The sequence below is a fragment of the Ascidiella aspersa genome, chromosome 3 (assembly GCF_963924565.1).
Source record: "Ascidiella aspersa chromosome 3, kaAscAspe10.2, whole genome shotgun sequence".
NCBI classification, from domain to species: domain Eukaryota; kingdom Metazoa; phylum Chordata; class Ascidiacea; order Phlebobranchia; family Ascidiidae; genus Ascidiella; species Ascidiella aspersa.
This window is the reverse complement of record NC_139449.1, coordinates 14,209,903-14,227,802: the sequence shown is the minus strand read 5'-3', so window position 1 is coordinate 14,227,802 and position 17,900 is coordinate 14,209,903. Positions and strand designations below refer to the sequence as shown.

General features: G+C 34.1%; 2 protein-coding genes across 3 annotated transcripts in view; one reads left to right on the top strand and one right to left on the bottom strand.

Annotated features, from left to right (window-relative positions):
* The first annotated feature begins 289 nt into the window (after positions 1 to 289).
* Positions 290 to 11,254, top strand: LOC146160333 (uncharacterized protein C16C10.8-like). The gene is made up of 7 exons (XM_083384759.1): positions 290 to 429; positions 5,097 to 5,214; positions 5,279 to 5,386; positions 8,433 to 8,535; positions 9,267 to 9,386; positions 9,658 to 9,779; positions 9,844 to 11,254. Exons 1-7 carry the CDS (start codon positions 308 to 310, stop codon positions 9,973 to 9,975), a joined length of 825 nt encoding a protein of 274 aa, XP_083240885.1. The 5' UTR covers positions 290 to 307; the 3' UTR covers positions 9,976 to 11,254.
* Positions 11,255 to 16,945: 5,691 nt separating this feature from the next.
* The window catches only part of LOC146160332 (periodic tryptophan protein 1 homolog), a 45,397-nt gene continuing 44,442 nt past the window's right edge, over positions 16,946 to 17,900 (bottom strand). Inside the window, exons 13-14 of one of the 2 annotated variants that reach the window (XM_083383789.1) lie at positions 17,614 to 17,725; positions 16,946 to 17,223 (exon numbers count right to left, since the gene is read on the bottom strand). In XM_083383789.1, the coding sequence (XP_083239915.1) occupies positions 17,027 to 17,223; positions 17,614 to 17,725 (309 nt within the window). In that variant the 3' untranslated portion in view covers positions 16,946 to 17,026. The remainder of the gene's footprint in view (positions 17,224 to 17,613; positions 17,726 to 17,900) is intronic. The other variant, XM_083383790.1, reaches the window with a different exon arrangement.

The window sequence follows — 17,900 nt, the reverse complement described above, 5'->3', positions numbered from 1 at the left end:
GGATATCCACCATATTTAGTTTTGTAAATAGGTGTAATGCAGGCTGTAGAGCAGTGGTCAACAAAAAAAGAGTAATTAAGGCCGCAACAGAAATGTTTCCCGACCACAAGTTCCACAACTGTAGAATCTGAGCTGGATTCAACAAAATCGGCACATTTGAGTGGAGATGGGTTTTACTTTTATAATTGTTTTCAGGTTGTTTTGAACCGAAATACCAAAACTTATTTGCCATAGATAAAATCTTATCACAGGTTCTAAAATCAATGCTATTGTATTTCAGATAGTAATATTTTACTGGTCTAATATCATGGTTTTTTTTACCTGCAATGGTTGTGGAGAATCTTTAAAGAAGAACAAAGTTGAAAAGCATACTAGTGTGTGTCGAACTTGTAATTATCTGACATGCATCGATTGCTCTAAAGACTTTTGGTATACATGTTTATTTATATATTTTTCCTATTAATAGAAACATTTGTTCAATAAAGTTGACATTTTCGTAAATGACAACTTTCGCAATGCCTTTTTGTCACACCCCCACCAAAGTGTTTGGCAAGCCCCAAGTGTAAGCACCACTCCCAAGAAAGAAACTTAACTGACATAATTTACTTTTCTCAGCGAGTTTTGTTATGTCAGCTTTTTGTTCATCACACAAAAATTACAAAATATTTAAGTTAAACTATATGTTTTACTAAAATAATCTGAAAAGCAACCTTTTAGGCATTAGCTAGAGATGTTCAAAGTTGAATATAAAATCCTTAGATTTGAATCCAATCAAAATTGGACTCATATCCAAATTGTCCCTTTTATATTAGGTAAATGGATATATATATAATTTTTTTGTTTTACAATGAATGCTTGCGTCTAATTATACAACCACAACACAAGTGTCAATATTAGATAAAGGCCTGTCATGAGCTGTGGGGTTACTCAAGGTCAACTTTTAGTCAATATTTAGTGAGATTACACACAGCATTATTGGTTACGCATTACTGACGGTGGTAACTTTGTATTCTTTGCACCCCCTTTTTTGAATGTATAATTAATTAAAAACACTCTTTGAATGCATAATTAATTATGTTTGCAGTTAAGTAAACAATGTTTTATAAAACGGACTGAATTTTGTTTACTGTGATATTTACATAAAAAACTACTTAAAGTGTACTAAGGGGCTTGACTTAGCGAAATGTTTAATGAAAATAGAAGGCAATAGAAATAAATTTTTCTATAATTAATTTTTATGATTTAATCCCCGTTTTTGTACTGTGTTAAACTACTTCATTTTTTCATGTATGTTATTGCTTTTTTGCTAAAATCACTCTAAAACGTGATTGTATATTCTGATTTCTGAAACGTTTACCTGCAAATCTAAAAAAATATATTTTTGAAGATATAAAAATATAGACATTTTAATCGATTTTTTTAATATTACACCGTGTATTTTGTTCCAGCTGATTTTTTCCTGCTTCTTTTTTTCACCTTCTTTTCTTCAGCAGGTCTCGCAAACCGATTTTGCAATTCCGTATATTATGTTAAAACAAGCATTATGTCTGATGTAATTTGGTCAGAATTAATTGTATCTAATTAAAATTAAAGCGTGATCTGTCCTGCATTGAAATGATGAAGGACAAAGATTAGTGCCAATCTACTTTTAACAATCTCTCGTAACTTATTATCCGCCATAGCATACATGCAGAAGGGGCGAGCGAAGGGAGGGCAAATTTATATGGGCCGAAAATTTATTTTCGGGACATATCTTGTTTTTCCTCGCATTCTTTTTTGGTTTGCTATCCCATGTTTCAGACCAATTTTTGTCCGGAGCTTTATAGAAAAAGTATACATCGTAGAACTTTCAAATTTTCAGGCATGACAAAAAGTGGTATGTAGGTGCAATGTAGACTTTATGAGTCTTCACCCCTAGGGGCATTTGACTGGGGGGCAAAAACCCTAAAATATTGTGACGTCATCGTTTTAGCTTTTTGTAGCTATCTACTCCTATCTAGCGGCAGAAAAACTCAATACAGAATTTGTTCATATCGCTTGCTTGGTTCAGCTCGCGAAGCGACAAAGTGGCTGCTGGCATCCTGCTGCGCTTCATTGTCCCGTGCGTGCAACGTTCATTGTGCGAAGTGAATGCGTTAGTAAAACTGGGCGTGTGTGATTTGCCTTTTAGAAAGGGGCTTTTCTTAGTAAAATAACTTACTACTCTTACAAAACAACATATTTTAGTGCTGCAAATTCAAATGTGAAATCTGGTGCCAGTATACACCTCTCTATTTTTACCTGTTGCGCATGTTACTCCAATCAAACATATCAATACCAGGCCTAAACAAACTAAAATTGTATAAGGACCACAGCAAGCAAAACATAAAGTTGAATGCATTATTGGGGACGACGTTACAAAGCTTTGTCATAACATGGTGTCATACAAAACTAAATATTAACAACACTACGTTTATTTGGTTTAAATTTAAAAGGTGGCGTATTAGGCTCATAAAAGAGTTTTGCATATTGCTCGAACAACAGATTTAAAGTCTATTTGAACAGTAATTGTGCCAAACCATGGTAAAACATTATCAAGTCAAATTGGCAAAAGCATAGCAAACAATAGGCGTTAAATTATTTTAAGAGAATTATTATATCTGCTTTTTCAACATGTTACCTCACCAAAATTTAATAACATGGGCGTGCGCATTATCTATGTAAATTCTATTTATCAAATATATTTTTCAATCATTCCCCAAATACCTCACCGTATTTGAGTTTATTATCGTGGTAATACATAAACAGGCAAGGCCAGCATGTAATAAAGTTTCACCCATAGTATAAAGCAGAGAAGCATTGCTAGAAGCTTCATTTAAATAAGACGTTCGTGAACTTATGTCGCCAGATTGGCTGATAAGTCAAAAAAGCCTGAAAATTTTCTTGAAGGTAAAGCTTTCAGGCGTCAAGTGCCAGTTTGTCACTGTCTCTGGGAATGGGATTTTTGTTTTAAAGGGCCAAAAATAAAAATAAATCAATGAATAAAATATTTTGATTGCAAAACGATTCTAAAATTAATTTTGCATAGTCGTTACCAAACTAATATATAATAAAATAAATCCTGGCAACTACCCCTTTCGCATCTTAGACATAAGAAGGCTGGGCCCTTAAATTGGGGGGCAAAAAACGTAAAATATTGTGACATCATCATTTTAGCTCTCTGTAGTTATCGACTCCCATCGAGCAGTTGAAAAACGTCAGGACAGGATGCGTTCATATTTGCTTGTTTTGTTGCAAAACGAAGGGTGTATTTACCGCCGCAAATTTAAATGCGAAATCTTGAGGCAGTGTACGCCTCTCTGTTAGCACCTGTTGTGCATGTTGCTCCAACCAACATACCAACATCAGGCCTAAACAACTAGCAAAACTTTCAATTTAACAGGTGGCTTATTAGGCACATAAACGTGTTTTGCATATTTCTCGAAACTACAGATTTAAAGTCTGTTTCAACAGTGATTGCTCGGACCAAGCAATGGTAAAAATTTACCGAGTAAAAGTTGGTAAAAGTATAGCAAACCATAGACGTTAAACCATTTTAAGAGAATGATAATATTTGCTTTTTAAACATGTTAGGTGGCCGAAATGTAATAACATGGCCGTAAGCATTAATTATCTACGTAAATTATTTTTATCAAATATATGTTTTGAACATTCCCTAAATACTATGCCATTATTTGAACCCCTTTCGCTTCAAAAATGTGAAAAAATGTGAAAAAAATATGAAAAAAACATGAAAAAAAATTGACCAAAAATGAAAATATACTCCTTGACAAAATATACAACAACCGCACCCCCATCTAGTTTTATATGTATTTGGCGTTGAAAAGCTTATGTTCGGAATGAAACATTTACTTATCGATTAAAGAGACCAAACGTTTTAGCATATTAACATTAGGAATTGTGATTAAAATTTAGGAAATAGGTTAACCGTTAACACTTGTCTATTTCAACCTCAATAATTGGCTTTTCAGATATTTTATTGCAGAAGATTTTTCTCTATACACAAATTGTCATCAGCTTAAGCATTAGTGCTACCTGATATTTCGTTCTTTCAGCGCTTCGGTTTATTAATAGCTGCGAACGAACACTTTCGCAGATGGTACCTCTCCCCATGTAATTCTGGAAAGTCGCGCATACTGTTAGTGAACCACAATTGTGCTACTAGGGGTGTACATTGCGCTAGCTTTAATATAGTTTTCAAAAAAGTTAATATTATTTTGGATGTTAATATTTTGGAGGAAAAGTATCTATACAAAATTCGTCATTGCTATGCTTAAACAAGCAAAATAGACAAAACTAGACAAGGGTGCAGCTGTTGAATTTATATAGTCAGGAAGTATATTTTCAGGTATTTGTTTTGTGTTAGTGGGCCGTTATAAATAGCGTTACTTCCTTGACTTGTTTCTGCAAGCAAAAACAAATATGGGCCAAAAATTTCCCGCCTTTATTGTGGCTTAGATAAATTCAAACACGGTGTGCTATTTGGGGAATGGTCTAAAAATATTTGATAAATAGAAATTTTACATAGTGTGTACGGCCATTAAATTTGGGCCAGCTAACCTGTTTAAAAAGCAAATATAATTTAATTAAACAACATTTACTCAGTAAATTTTTACCATGCCTTGGTCCATGCAATCAGTGTTAAACAGTCTTTAAATCTAGTATTTTGGGCTATATGCAAAACAAAGGTGCCAAACACACCACCTTTATAATCGAAAGTTTTGCGAATTTTTTAAACCGAATGATGTCCTTAAGAATTCTCTTTGTATGGCGTCATGTTATGACGTAACGTCATTCCTAAAAATACATTCCACTTTAGTATTTTGTTTGCTATATTTTAAGTTGTGCAGGCTTGGTGTTGATATGTTTGGTTGGAGCAACATGTGAACAGGGGCTAACAGAGAGGCCATCGACACCAATACCACCCTAGTATTGGACAGTGCTGATACTAACACTTGGTATTGATCAGATATTATCAGTGTGTATGATTACTACATTACTTATACTTTTATTCTGAAAATAACACTGCGTTGTTTAACAATGCTTATGTTTTCAAGGGGCGAAACGTATCAATTTCATACAAGTTGTATTTCTGAAATGGAAAAATACTCTGCTGCTGGTTCACAGTTTAAACCTAATAAGGGAGAATTGAAACAAAACATTTGGATAAAAAAGGTAAACCATTTAGACTAATCTAACTTGAACTTTATTTCCTAAAAAACTTATTTAACTTGTTTAGATTGAACAAGCTTCTGAATTCTGTGATCCCAACAATCATAGGGTTAAAGATCTAATTCAGAAACTTAAAGATTATGAAAATATTCCGAGAAAGAGAGGCAAGTTTCTGGTAGGTAATTTGAGCTATGCTTTTAACACCCCTAATAAAAGTAAAACAATTTGAACCTAATATAATTGTAATGTATATTTCCTAAATTAATGACAATTTTAAAGAGTAAAACATTTTTTTTATTGATTTTTTTTTAGGTTTTTGGTAAAATTGGGAATCACATAGGAATTGATTTCCAACATATTTCAAAGTTTATTGTGAAATAAATTGGTTTCTGAATTTGTTGCATATATACAACCAAAATTGTAACTGTTTAAAAATTATTTAACATTGTATAAGGTAAATTTTTGTCCACGTATGTAAATTGTGCACTGTAATGAAAGAGCTTTATAGCTAGGTAAAAAACATTCCGTTTTGAGTTGATCACAATTAAAAAAATCTTGTGTCTAGACAGTCAATGTTTCTGTTGAGGTGGTGAAAGATTTTTACCATTTGGGGGCCACAAAAAAAATTGGATTAGTTTTTTATGGGCTACAAGATTATAAACTTTTGTTTTGCTACTATAAGACAGTGGTTCTCAATCGCCGGTCTGCATACTTTTCTGCCGGTCCACCAAATATTATTTTTTATATCTCAAATGTAAAATGCAAGATGTTGAAGGCTTGTCCAACAAATTTAGAACTACGCCAGTTCCGTAATTGGCAGCATTGCGGCGTAACATAGGGTTAATGGTCTACTTTGGACTTATCGTACGTCACAATGCTGCAAGTGATTTGCCAAACTGTTTAAAAGTATAGTAGGCTAAAACTTGTTTAAGTCTTAAAATTTAAGAGCAGTTGTATGTAAAACTTCAATAGAACCACATATACCATGTACGATATCAAAAAGACAGCAGAAATTTGCTGATTAAATTTCCATTTTTGGCTTACTTTTGTAGTAATAACATTTTGGGCTGATTTTGATTTTTGAAGGTCCACCGGTCCCCAAATTTTGTTTTGAAATTTTACCGGTCAGTGAGCTAAAAAGGTTGAGAGCCACTGCTATAAGATGTTTATTTAAAACATTTTCAGCTTCAATTGCTGTGTTCCCTCTAATTTTTTAGCACATGTGCAGGTGCCCAAAGTTTTGCATTTTGTGCATGAGGCGAAAATCAGTGTGTCAAGTGCCCAAATTGACTTTATGAAAGAACTTTTTTGCTTGTCTTTCGTTTGACATTGTGAGATACATGGGAATAAAAAAAATAAAACTTCTAAATTAAATACAGATTAAAATCATATATATACTTACAAATTTAAAAAGTATAATGAGAGTATCAGTGGCATAAAAACATGATGAAACACATTTAAAAATGTAAGCGAACTCAAACTTATGCTACCAAAAAGCCAAACAAGATTAGCACAAGACCAAAGTTTATTCCTATTTAGTCTAACCTGGCATATAGATTTTTTAAAGGAGCGTGGCTTGTAGTTAAGTGTTGATGATAAAAAAGGCGATTATTTTTTGACCTATAAAATAAGAAATTTTGACCTATTAGAAATACTTTTTTAAACAACATATGTTTTTTTGAACTACTGCATTAGTGTCTTGGCTTCCTTAACCCTCGTGTTCCATGCTAGTCATATTTATAATTAAAAACTTACTGAACATCAATTGCAAAAAGCTGACTATACCATTTTTAATTGATTTTGACTTGAAACCTTTTTGACAAGTCAAATAAAATCGCCCTACCAATGATATGGGTTTAATAAATATCACTAATGAAACAAGGCAATAATTGAAGGCAACTAAAGACTAATACTATTACAGTTTAAGTAAACCTTGGTTGTATAAATTTAACTAAATGTTAATGGATTTTTTTGTTATTTGAAATTTTTTAAATTGAAAAATTATAACAAGAACAAGACCCACATCGCCCAGGCCTGTAACTCCTTAAAGCCCATAAGGGGGGCGGTACTGCCCTCATTTGAAAAAAGGTTTAAACTTTGCCATGCTTAGGCGATAAACAAGGCAATTTATAAAAAAAGTGGTGATCCGAGAGCAGCGCTGAAGGTACATTATAATTTTATGTTACATTAACAAATACATAAGACTGAGAGGAGTGTGACACTACAACCTGCAGGTGCACTTGTCTGTTCACACTGTTACATTGATAATAACCTTATTGTCGTGACTCATATGCAAACATGCAGCTCAAGACCAGTTGAAATATTCAAAGCACAAAAAATGGAATGTATTTGGTTAAAATGGCCAAAAAAATTAATTCACAAAACAAAGGTAATGCATTATGCACAGAACAAAAATTCTCAATTCTCCTATTGCTTGAAATAACACTATTTATGGTCCAGTTTAGTAGATATTGTCTGTCGAGGTTATGAGGCTGACAGCGTAACATGCGTAGTATGCATACTTCAACCAGGTTTTTAGGAGCTATTATTAGTACCAACTTTTTAGTAATCAACTTTTAAATTTTCAGGATTGGAGCATCCTTGTGAGGTTTTACCATTGATTTACCCTGTTTTTTTGCACTATCAATACAAAAACTGACATGTCAATTCACACAATTCAGATTCCTCACACAAATACCAGATTGTCCCTATTAAAACTTAAAAAAATTGGAATCCCTTCACAGATGAGAACCTCTGGTTTAGGTGGATGATGATGGCCTGGTTCCCCCTAAAAAGCACATATGGCTAACTAATGTCTGCAGCAATTTTCTGCATGCTAGGTTTAACACCAATTAAAAAATACTCTGAATTATTGCTCTAGATAAAAAAAAGTAAACTGTTTAAATAAATATTTTACCAAAAAAAAATTCTGTAGTAATGTAGAACATCACATTAAACATAATATACTTTTGTCCCAGGACTATATAAATAATTTAACATCTAGTGTGTAAGCCACCAAACGCTATAGTATTATCAAAGTGAAAGGGAAATTCATTACACAGTAATGGCCAAGTTTTGTATTCATAAATAAATGGAGAAAAAATGACAGTCAGTTAAAAAACAGTATAAAAAAATACTAAACTCCAGTGTAATGAAACAAACATTTTTTTACATAGTTGAAATTTATTATCTGCTTTAACTATAATTTTTCTTTATTTCAGAATTTTCTTAAAAATTCTTTAAAAATTAAAGACACTAATTTAATTGAAGAAGTATGGGAAACATTTCAAAAAGTGAATGATTTGCCAGTCAAGAGCATACAAGGTATTTTTTTTCTAATATGCTTGCAATTAAATATGCAATTTTTGATTTATACTAAAAGCATGCCTTTATCTTTACTAACATTTACAACATTATTGGTCGCCTGCAAATTATTTATTTTGTCCATAGCGGTACTGTCGAACCACCAACTGAGGTACACAGGTTCAGAGGGGTGCATGTCCAGACCAATAACACACCTTAACTAATAACCATAGCACCTTAACTTGAATTATGTTAGTACAAACAACTTCATATTGATGGGGATCTACAGTTTTTCTGACATTTTCCCCTCTGAGCCTGAGCGAGATCCCAGTATTAAAATTTTTTAAAGTTTCAAGAAGGGAACTAAAAGCAGATTTTTAATAGAGGTGAAGTATTTTTATGCAAGTCCCCCAAAGTGATACAACCAGCTATCTTTGACTGTGAGAAACAACTTTAATTTTAACTATATGTACAGATTTAACAATTTAAACTGGAATTCAGTTACTTCAGTTGTACCTTTGGAAAACTGCATGTAAAACTGTTTCTTTATGTTTGGTGTTCTCCACATACATCTATGCACTTAATATATATATTTTTAATAATAAAAAAATCGCAAAGATCCAAAGCAGATTAAGTTATTAGCAGGTATTTGGTCATTGTGTTATTTTCAAACAATAAAAAAGACTTCATAGAATTATACCTCCTTACGTTTGTGTAATAGTTATTTTAAAATTATATTTTAATTTTGACAGAAAAACTATCCAGTGCACCACAGTCTGCGGAAAAAAACTTAACCAAACAAGGTAGTAAACGAAAGTTACTTGAAGCTAATGAAAATCAACCTAAAAACATCTGTCTATCAACTTTTGCAGGTTTGAAATAAAATCAAAAGTTTAAATTAAATAAAAAGTAAACTTCAGGTTTTTTATTGGTTAACTTGTTATTATATTTAAAGGCATTTTCTTTATTAATTAACACAGATTTCATATTTCAGATTTAAGAATTTATGCATACAATATAACCTCTTATCATATTTTCTGTATTTATGTTGATTATCTAGTTATCTTTATCATTAAATAAGTCTGCTCTACCTTAATATTAAAAGTGCAGATATTTAAACTTTATTTTCTCAATATCATTCAGGCAGCAGTGATTCAGACCAACAATTTACAGATGCAAAAAAATTTCCATGGAACAAAACTATTAAAGTTTGTTTAAAACAATCGTCAAACCATGAAATGTCAATAAAAAAGTTGTGCAAAAAGGTAACTAATTGGAGAAAAAGAAACGTCTTTGAAAACACAGTTTATACATTTGAATGTTTTAAAGATGTATGCTGAATATGAAGCTTTCAGTGGAGACAAAAAAGTTGAAGGTCAAAATGATTTCAAAGCCGTATTTATGAAGAAAATAAATAAAAGTACTAAGTTTACTGTTGCTAAAGATCGCGTTCGTTTATAGCAGTCCAACTTTGATTCTTACCTCAACATCGAAGAAAAAGTATATTGATGGCGGCATCCCTACTAGAGTTTTCGTAGAATGGTTTGCCGTAAAACCATTCTTTCTCGATATTGAAACATTACCTTTGTTTAGAAATAGTCTATCACCTCAGAAAGAAACAAATGAAATTGTAAGAAATATGAAGTGCGTTTTGAAACTGTATTGCCTACAAACGGAATTGGAACAACACAATATACTACACACATATATAAACTGTTGCTACCAGGCATGGTAATATAAATCAAAAACACTGAGGAGCTGTTTTTTTTACCAGAGGAGCTGTTTTTGATTTATAATACTACACACATGTTGGAAAATAGAATTTGATTTATGGTACTCTAATGTTACACATGGAGTTGTATCAAAAGTTTAATAATAGATCAAAACTTAAATTTGTTAAAGATTCCCAACTCTTGGAACCCTCGACCATTAGTATTAAAACAAAACAGTCTTGTAAGTTCAACAATATTTACAATACACAAAGAATCAGTCAATATACGAATGGCTTTTTTGTTTTTGCTCTTCGTAAATTACGCATTCTTCAACAATATGCCTAAATAGCGCATAATTTCACACTGCATGTCATACCCCCCTGCTATGGTGCTTCATACCCACCCCAAAGGGGTACACGTATCCCTGGTTAAGAACCCCTGCCATAAGTGGTAACCACTGGTTTATAGTAACAACCTGTAATTTTTTTTTTTTTAATTTGTATCGATTTATAAAGTAAAACACATAGTGTTTAAAGATTCCGTTACACATACTTATTTTTATAGAGATTTGTTTAGATTTATAGGACTAAAAAATTTCAACACCTTTGTTTCAAAGCGAAGCACAATAGTTTATAATTAATGGTCAGCGTAGTTATAAACACTATTCTGCGTCTGAATTGTTTTGGTCAAGCATGTTTTTTGACACTAAACTCAAAAATGCAAGCAGTTTCATATTGTGCAAAATGGGCAGAAATAAACATTGGTTGATGCTTAATACTGAGGTTGCTGCATCCAACCCGAAGGCAGTTTGCAAGGTTTACTCAACGATAATCTTATATTGTGCGCAGGTTGGCTGTCAAATACCGTTTTCTACTGCAACATTTATTTTCAATAGTTTAAACTATTGACATTCACTGCAAAACCTTCTTAGCTATAACGGAGTACGTTTTTCATTTGTACACCAACTTTTAGAACAGGGTTTCTTTTATGTTGTTTTAAGGTCGCGTCCTTCACAAAGTTTACCTAAACTCGCCCTCCTTTTCAAACAAGTTTTATTTAATGTAGTTTTCCTATTACTTTTAAAGTAGAAATATTCTTCCTACAGGCAATGATTTTAGAATAATAGAAACACCGCACAAACAGTGCAAGTTGGTGGTGCTTAAATGTAAATTATGTAGTGTTTGGTATCTGTGGGTTTCTTTCGCTTAACGTTAGGCAATATGTTAACCAGCATCATAGTAGATACATTAATTTGTTTGTTATGTCGCATTAACAAATTCGATTGAGATAAGTCGTAGACGAAGCACAGCCGAGTTAAAAAGCAAGGCATGATTTTTTTGGTCAAGTTTTCAGCCTATTTTAATTCCAACTTTAAGACAAAACATATTTTGCAAACAAGACGGGTTTGCGGTGGTTGTATATTTGCCAGGAGGAATATTTTTAGGGGTTAGGTTTCGTGGGTGGTTTGGACGTGTCGCTGGGCAGGTACAAAACGGAATGCTTAATTTGCCAAGAAAGACATTTGCTTGATATATTAGTTCGGTAAAGACTATGCAAATTAAGTTATTGTTTAATTTTGCCCCCTCAAAACAAACAAAAACCTATTTCACAAAGACTGTGACAAACTCACACTTGGCGCCTGAAAGCTTTACTTTTAAGGAAACTTTCGATATAAATGAAGCTTCTCGCAATGCTCCTGCGTTCTACAATGGGTAAAACTTTATTAGGGGAAGTGCGGGATCCATGGAACATGGGGACCAATGAAACACCTCAATATTGCGCCACTTGTTGGCGAAACTAAATAAAATTTTGGTTGTGGAAGTGAGATTTTGTGTACATATCTCTGTCCTAAAAGTTCTGTAGCATGCTTTTGGAAGTGGTTAATTTATTACAATTTTTTGGGGGGATGAAAAATGTACTTTTTAGCTCGTAAGGTATTTAGATAGTCTTTAGGTAATTGTAAAGCAGTGAATGTTTTTATGTGTAGAGAGGTGTTATTCAGGTACATGTTGAAAGTTAGTTTGATTCGTTTGGTTCAGCCTAATTCTGAGCATGAGTGATTAGAAATGGCGACGAGAGGACCTTTGGAACAGTTGTTCCATCGGTCCCTTGATTTGTTTCTTGACTGAGGTCAAACCTTAATAGGGATCTCAGTGATATTTTATTAAAAAAAAAGAGTTTTCGGGAAGCAGCCAAAGCCTATGGAGTTCCGATAGGAACACATCGTTACAAAAATAATTTGACTCAAGACCACGTAAAGGTTAAAAAATCATCAATGGTGACCATGCAGTTGAGCATTTAAGCCGTCTTCTAGGTTTGTCCATTATTTTCCATTGAAATTGAATTATTTACTGCGCTCTCCTGTACTGTATCATGTTGTATCCTAAAAATTTTATGCATTGTAAGTCATTTAATCTAAGTTCCGTGACTTATTAAAAAAACAGCAACTCAATATTGAAATATCTAAAAAATAAAAATAAACGATTTTTTTATTCAATATTCATATTTTTTTCATAAAATTTCGAACATGGCGTAACTTGACTCTGTAAAATAGAAGTTGTGACGTCATGCTGGAGCGAACCGCTTTTGTTTACAGGTTTCGGTTCGGTTAAGGTTTTTTCAAATTATTCGGTTCAGTTCCGGTTCGGCTCCTTAAAATCTCATAAAAACCGGTTCAGGTTCGGTTACGCTTCGAAAAAAATTGACCCAAAACCGGTTCGGTTCCGGTTCGACTCCCTGGTTTAATTTGACCATTGATTGTGCTAAGAAATTTCCAAATTGATATTCTGCCATGAATAAATATAATTTCTGCATTTTGTGCATGTTTCGTTGTGTTTGTTATTTCATTCTTGTTGTCTTTTCCTATATAGCTCAAGACAAAAATCGTTTTAAAACACATACCAAAGCAAACCAAAAAATTTAGCGGAAAAACAAGATTTCTAACGAAAATGAATTTTCAGCCCATATAATTTTACCTAGGACGTCACTGAGCATAACGTGAAAAAAAACTTAACAAATCTGTGAAACACCTGCTGATCTTAGGCGAACTTGTGCGCTAAACACGCAACAGGCACATAAAATAATTTATTAATTAGGTATGAAGTTGCTCTGCAAAGCGCGAAATTTTTTTGCATTTACTGTATATCCAATAGTAAGAGATGGCAAAAAAGTAGTTTTTGATTGGGCTTGGCGTGGTTCGGGCATAACGGTACAGAGTAGCTACTAGGTAAAGCCTATGTAAAAAGGTTCCGGTCACAATTAGGTCACTAGTTTAATAAAGAAACGGGAAAACGAGATTCATTTCACTGATGAGAATGAAGTGGCGGACAGCAATTCAAAACGGACCTCTTACTTTTTTCGAAATCGAAAATTATCCGCGTCAGTATTCGTTTGTTGAACAGTGGCGTCAGAGGCGGCGGCCGGATGAATTACATCCGTCCGGCCCGCGGGCCGTAGGTTGCCGACCCCTGGTTTAGGCAAAACGGACTTTTATCAAGCTCCTGTATATTGCTATTTGTTTTAATACTAACGAGTTCGAGAGCCTATGAGAAATAAGGTATAGTTTATGTACGCCTTATACGGGCTGTTTATTACGTGTTCAATTCTATATTGATACAATGCTAAGCATAGTGCTAGGCCTATTTCGTTTTCTTGGAGGCTATGTTTAAGCCTACTTTAATAAACTATTTTCAGACTACAAGTCACCTTATTTGAGTGGGAATCTTTCAGCTGAGTACGGACTTCGGCCATAAGACCGACATAAGAACAACGCCAACGTCAGAATAAAACACAACTCGGAATAAGGCCAAATAACGACTAATACCTAGGCTAATGGTATTAGTACCGTCTAAATCCGTCGGAATACGACCTAAAAATTGAGAATCATGCCTAAACAACACTTTAACTAACCCCAAACACCACCCCTATAAGTAGGAACTTCCCCAATAATTTCAGCACTAAATAACCCATTTTCTAACCCCAAACAGGAACTAAAATACGGTGCCAAAACAGCGGCGGAGACTTCCGTGCAGACTTTGAGCTCAATAAATAGAGATTGTCACGATTTTGTGGTCTGACATGATTCCCTGGACAATGTCGATGGTCAACATATCACACATAAATGATTACCTGAAAACATCTATACGAGTTGCTACCTTGGTTTTCGTTTGAACCCTGGAATATTTTCGGGTTGTTTGATGCAAGACACGAAACGCGTCATACAAGCTTAGCGTGTTCATATGTGCTCTTATAGTTTGTAGAGCAGGAGTCGGCAACCTTTTTCTAGTCGCGGGCCAAAAGTAAATTTAGAAAGGTCTCTGCGGGCCGCGCTAAATGGTAACTAAAACATGCGTTATTAAAATGTTAGAACAACTTTTAAGGTGGGCCTCGTCTTTTTTTGCACTTAAAAATCCAAGTGTTTAATTACACTTAAGTAAGCAGTAAAGTGTTGGCTCAAACGCGAAAAAGGCGTTTGTTTGGTACAAAAAATGATTTCACACGTCGTAATGAAAAGTGTAAAAAAAGTACTTTGAAGAAACGAGATAACCTTAATAGTTAATAGTTCAGTGTTGTTAACCTTTTTGTGTCCGGGTGTCCGGGCGTACGTGGCAAGCGAAGCGAGTGCGATTTTTTTTTTGAAGCACGAAAATTTTTCGAACTTAGGTAAAACAGTCAAAAAGTAGGCATATAGACTCGTGTCTAGTTTAGGCGGCGGGCCGGATGAATCACATTGGCGGGCCGCCCGCGGGCCGTATGCCGACTCCTGTAGAAGAGCGTGAGTGGCGGTTTGCGTGCTGTGGCCCTGTACTTCATTCTAATTTTTTATTTGACATAACGTTAAAATCGCCACCTATTATTAGGTCAGGGCTCCATTGATGTCATTAGGTTGGAAAATACGCTGTTAAAGAATGTTGGACAGTCAACATTTGGGCCATAAATGTTAGTTAGTGTTGTGAGGCCATCAAATACCTACCAAGTTGGTCAGCGATTTACTACATTACCGAATACGTTAGGCACTTGGAAAACAAAAAAGTCACACCTCTACTAAATTTCATTTGGATTTTTTTTTTGTATAAACAAAATCCAGAGAGGTTAAAAAAGACTAAATTTGGCTTTAAAAAATCCAAACTGGCAACCCTGTATGTAACAGACGACACGAGATGGTAACTGGCACATTATAAAACACTACCACCCTCCCATTTTACTTTAAACATCGCAACAAGAAAGTAAAACACATGTCTATGACAATGTCACACAAAATCACGAAACCGCATTGGCGTTACATTTTGTCGCGCAGAGCGTCTTCGCGTTTCATCTGGACTATCAGAATGTGGGATGAGGCTTCACATCGACCAATGGTGGTATATGCGGAACCTCTTCTGATTTACTTTCGTCATTGACATACTTTTGCAGGAATGATGAATTTCTTTTCATTTTCACTGCCTGTTATTCTGAATTGTGACTTAACGACTTTCAATTGCTCTTCTTTTCTCGTCAGTGTATAGTTTTCCGTTCAGCTTAATGCTCCAGTCCCTCTCATGAAACTCTTCTTCCGTCACCTTTGGTTCTTAACAAAGCTCCGGAAGCTTTGTTCGCATTTCACGACCAAATATTAAGTAATATGGAGAAGCTCCAGTTGTCAATTGTGGTGTTGATCTGTACGCCATTAAAATATTGTTAATCTCCGCCTTCCAACCTTTGTGTTCCATATGAGCCACACGGATTGCCTTCATTAGAGTTCTGTTTTGCCCCCCCACTTCTCCATAAGCCTGAGGCCAAAGTGGAGTTGTATAAACAATAAACATGTTTAACAACATTTTTTCAGAAACTCTTGAAATTCTGTCGAAATGAACTGTGGGCCATTATCAGTCCGAAGTAAGTAAGGCATACAGAATCGCGCAAACACTGTCTTGTGTTGCACAGGAATTTGTTATTGACCTCCTAGTTACTACTTATAGAACCTGCTATAATAATCCACCACAAGCAATTATGTTGTCTCCACTTGGTATCGATTCCAATATATCAGCTGCACAATTCTGCTATGGTTGACTTGGAGGTAGAACTCGTTTATACTAAGTTAATTTTTCACAGGTAGGTAACTTGGATTCGCACATTTTAACCAAACAGCACCTGTTTTCACACAATGTCTAACCATTCTTAGTCCATCTTTTTCGGACACTTCTTATTATGACATAGGAACAGGTGTACCGTATTACACAACTTGACCAATAAAGTCTTCAGAAACACTGTTGTCAATACAGCATGCTGAATTTTAAGCCTTGACATTGCATCGGAAATATTATTTTTTCCTGGTCTGCACACCACTTTAAAATCATACTCCTGTTTGTACGGTTTTCGTTTAATGAATAAGGCCTAAGTGCGGATTTTTGTGGGTTGATTAGTATTAGTACACCTTATTTAGATAATACATAGATAATATGTTTTATGCTTCATAGCAGAGTTACAAATCCTAAAAAAAATTATGTTTAACTATTTTGGTTTGTCGGCTTGCAGGTATGGTCTTAGCACCTATAAGACCCCTTCAACTTTCTGGAAAAAAACTCCTGATTTATTGTCTTACAATGTGAAACGCATATCCATGCAGTGACTTCGTTAGAACGTTATAATCAAGAATAGTCACAAAATATTTTATGACAACGGCCTCGACTTATTTTTAGTAAAATAGTTAAAAATTTTCAGGATTGAAGAACCGGTAAAACCTTTTGCTTATATTTGTAAAACATATTTTATTTTAAAAGGGTTTTATGTTCGAACGAAACACTAAATAAAACACAAAAGTGTTATTTCAATTGTTCCAATAGTTTTACACGATCAGGTCTGTTTCGATGTCTTTCTTTCTTTACTTTTCCTAATTTGTTTTTGGTAGACCGCTTCGTTTTCGGAATCTTTGTGTTCACAAAATGTGAAAACTCGCTGCTGGTTTGTTTTCGCTTATTGATATTTTCCTTCAAATTGTTTTCGTTGGCATAGTTAGAAGCTGGGCAACAAGAAGACAATATTGGAAATACAATAAAGCAATTTCATAGGTAAACTAACCACTAACCAGGCGACATATGATATATAGGATTTAGTACCTACCATTTGTCAGCTACAGGTCGATTAAAAGACCTCAATGGACCTATATATGAACCTTATAATGTTCGTTTTAGAATTTAAAGTCATTATTCTCGTCTAAGAGATATTTGTAGTTAAATATATCAAAAAGACGGTGTTGATATAGGATCTATAAACATAAGAGTATACCTTAAAACGTGAAATAAATTACTAATTTAGTCGTTACTCCAATTGACTAAAGGCTGGGTTAATCGGAATTCGGCTTGGTCCTTAACATGATACTTACCTAGTAATGATTTTATTTAATACTTACTTTCACCTTCAAAATAAGTTTTGGAATTCCAGAGTCGAATACCTCCTCGTTCTCCACCAATCGCGAACAAGCCTGGCACGTCGGGGTTAACATGACAGCAGTGTATCATACCCTAAAACAAATAACAAAATAGCGCACAAAACACAGAACAATTGGATCTCGGGTATTGAAAGTGAATTATAGGTTAATAGTTTTTCCAAACATTCTTTCAAACGATCAAAATACAAGTTTTTTATCGTTTTTTTACGCAAAAGCAGAACATTTTAAGCACTAACACTTAATCTGAT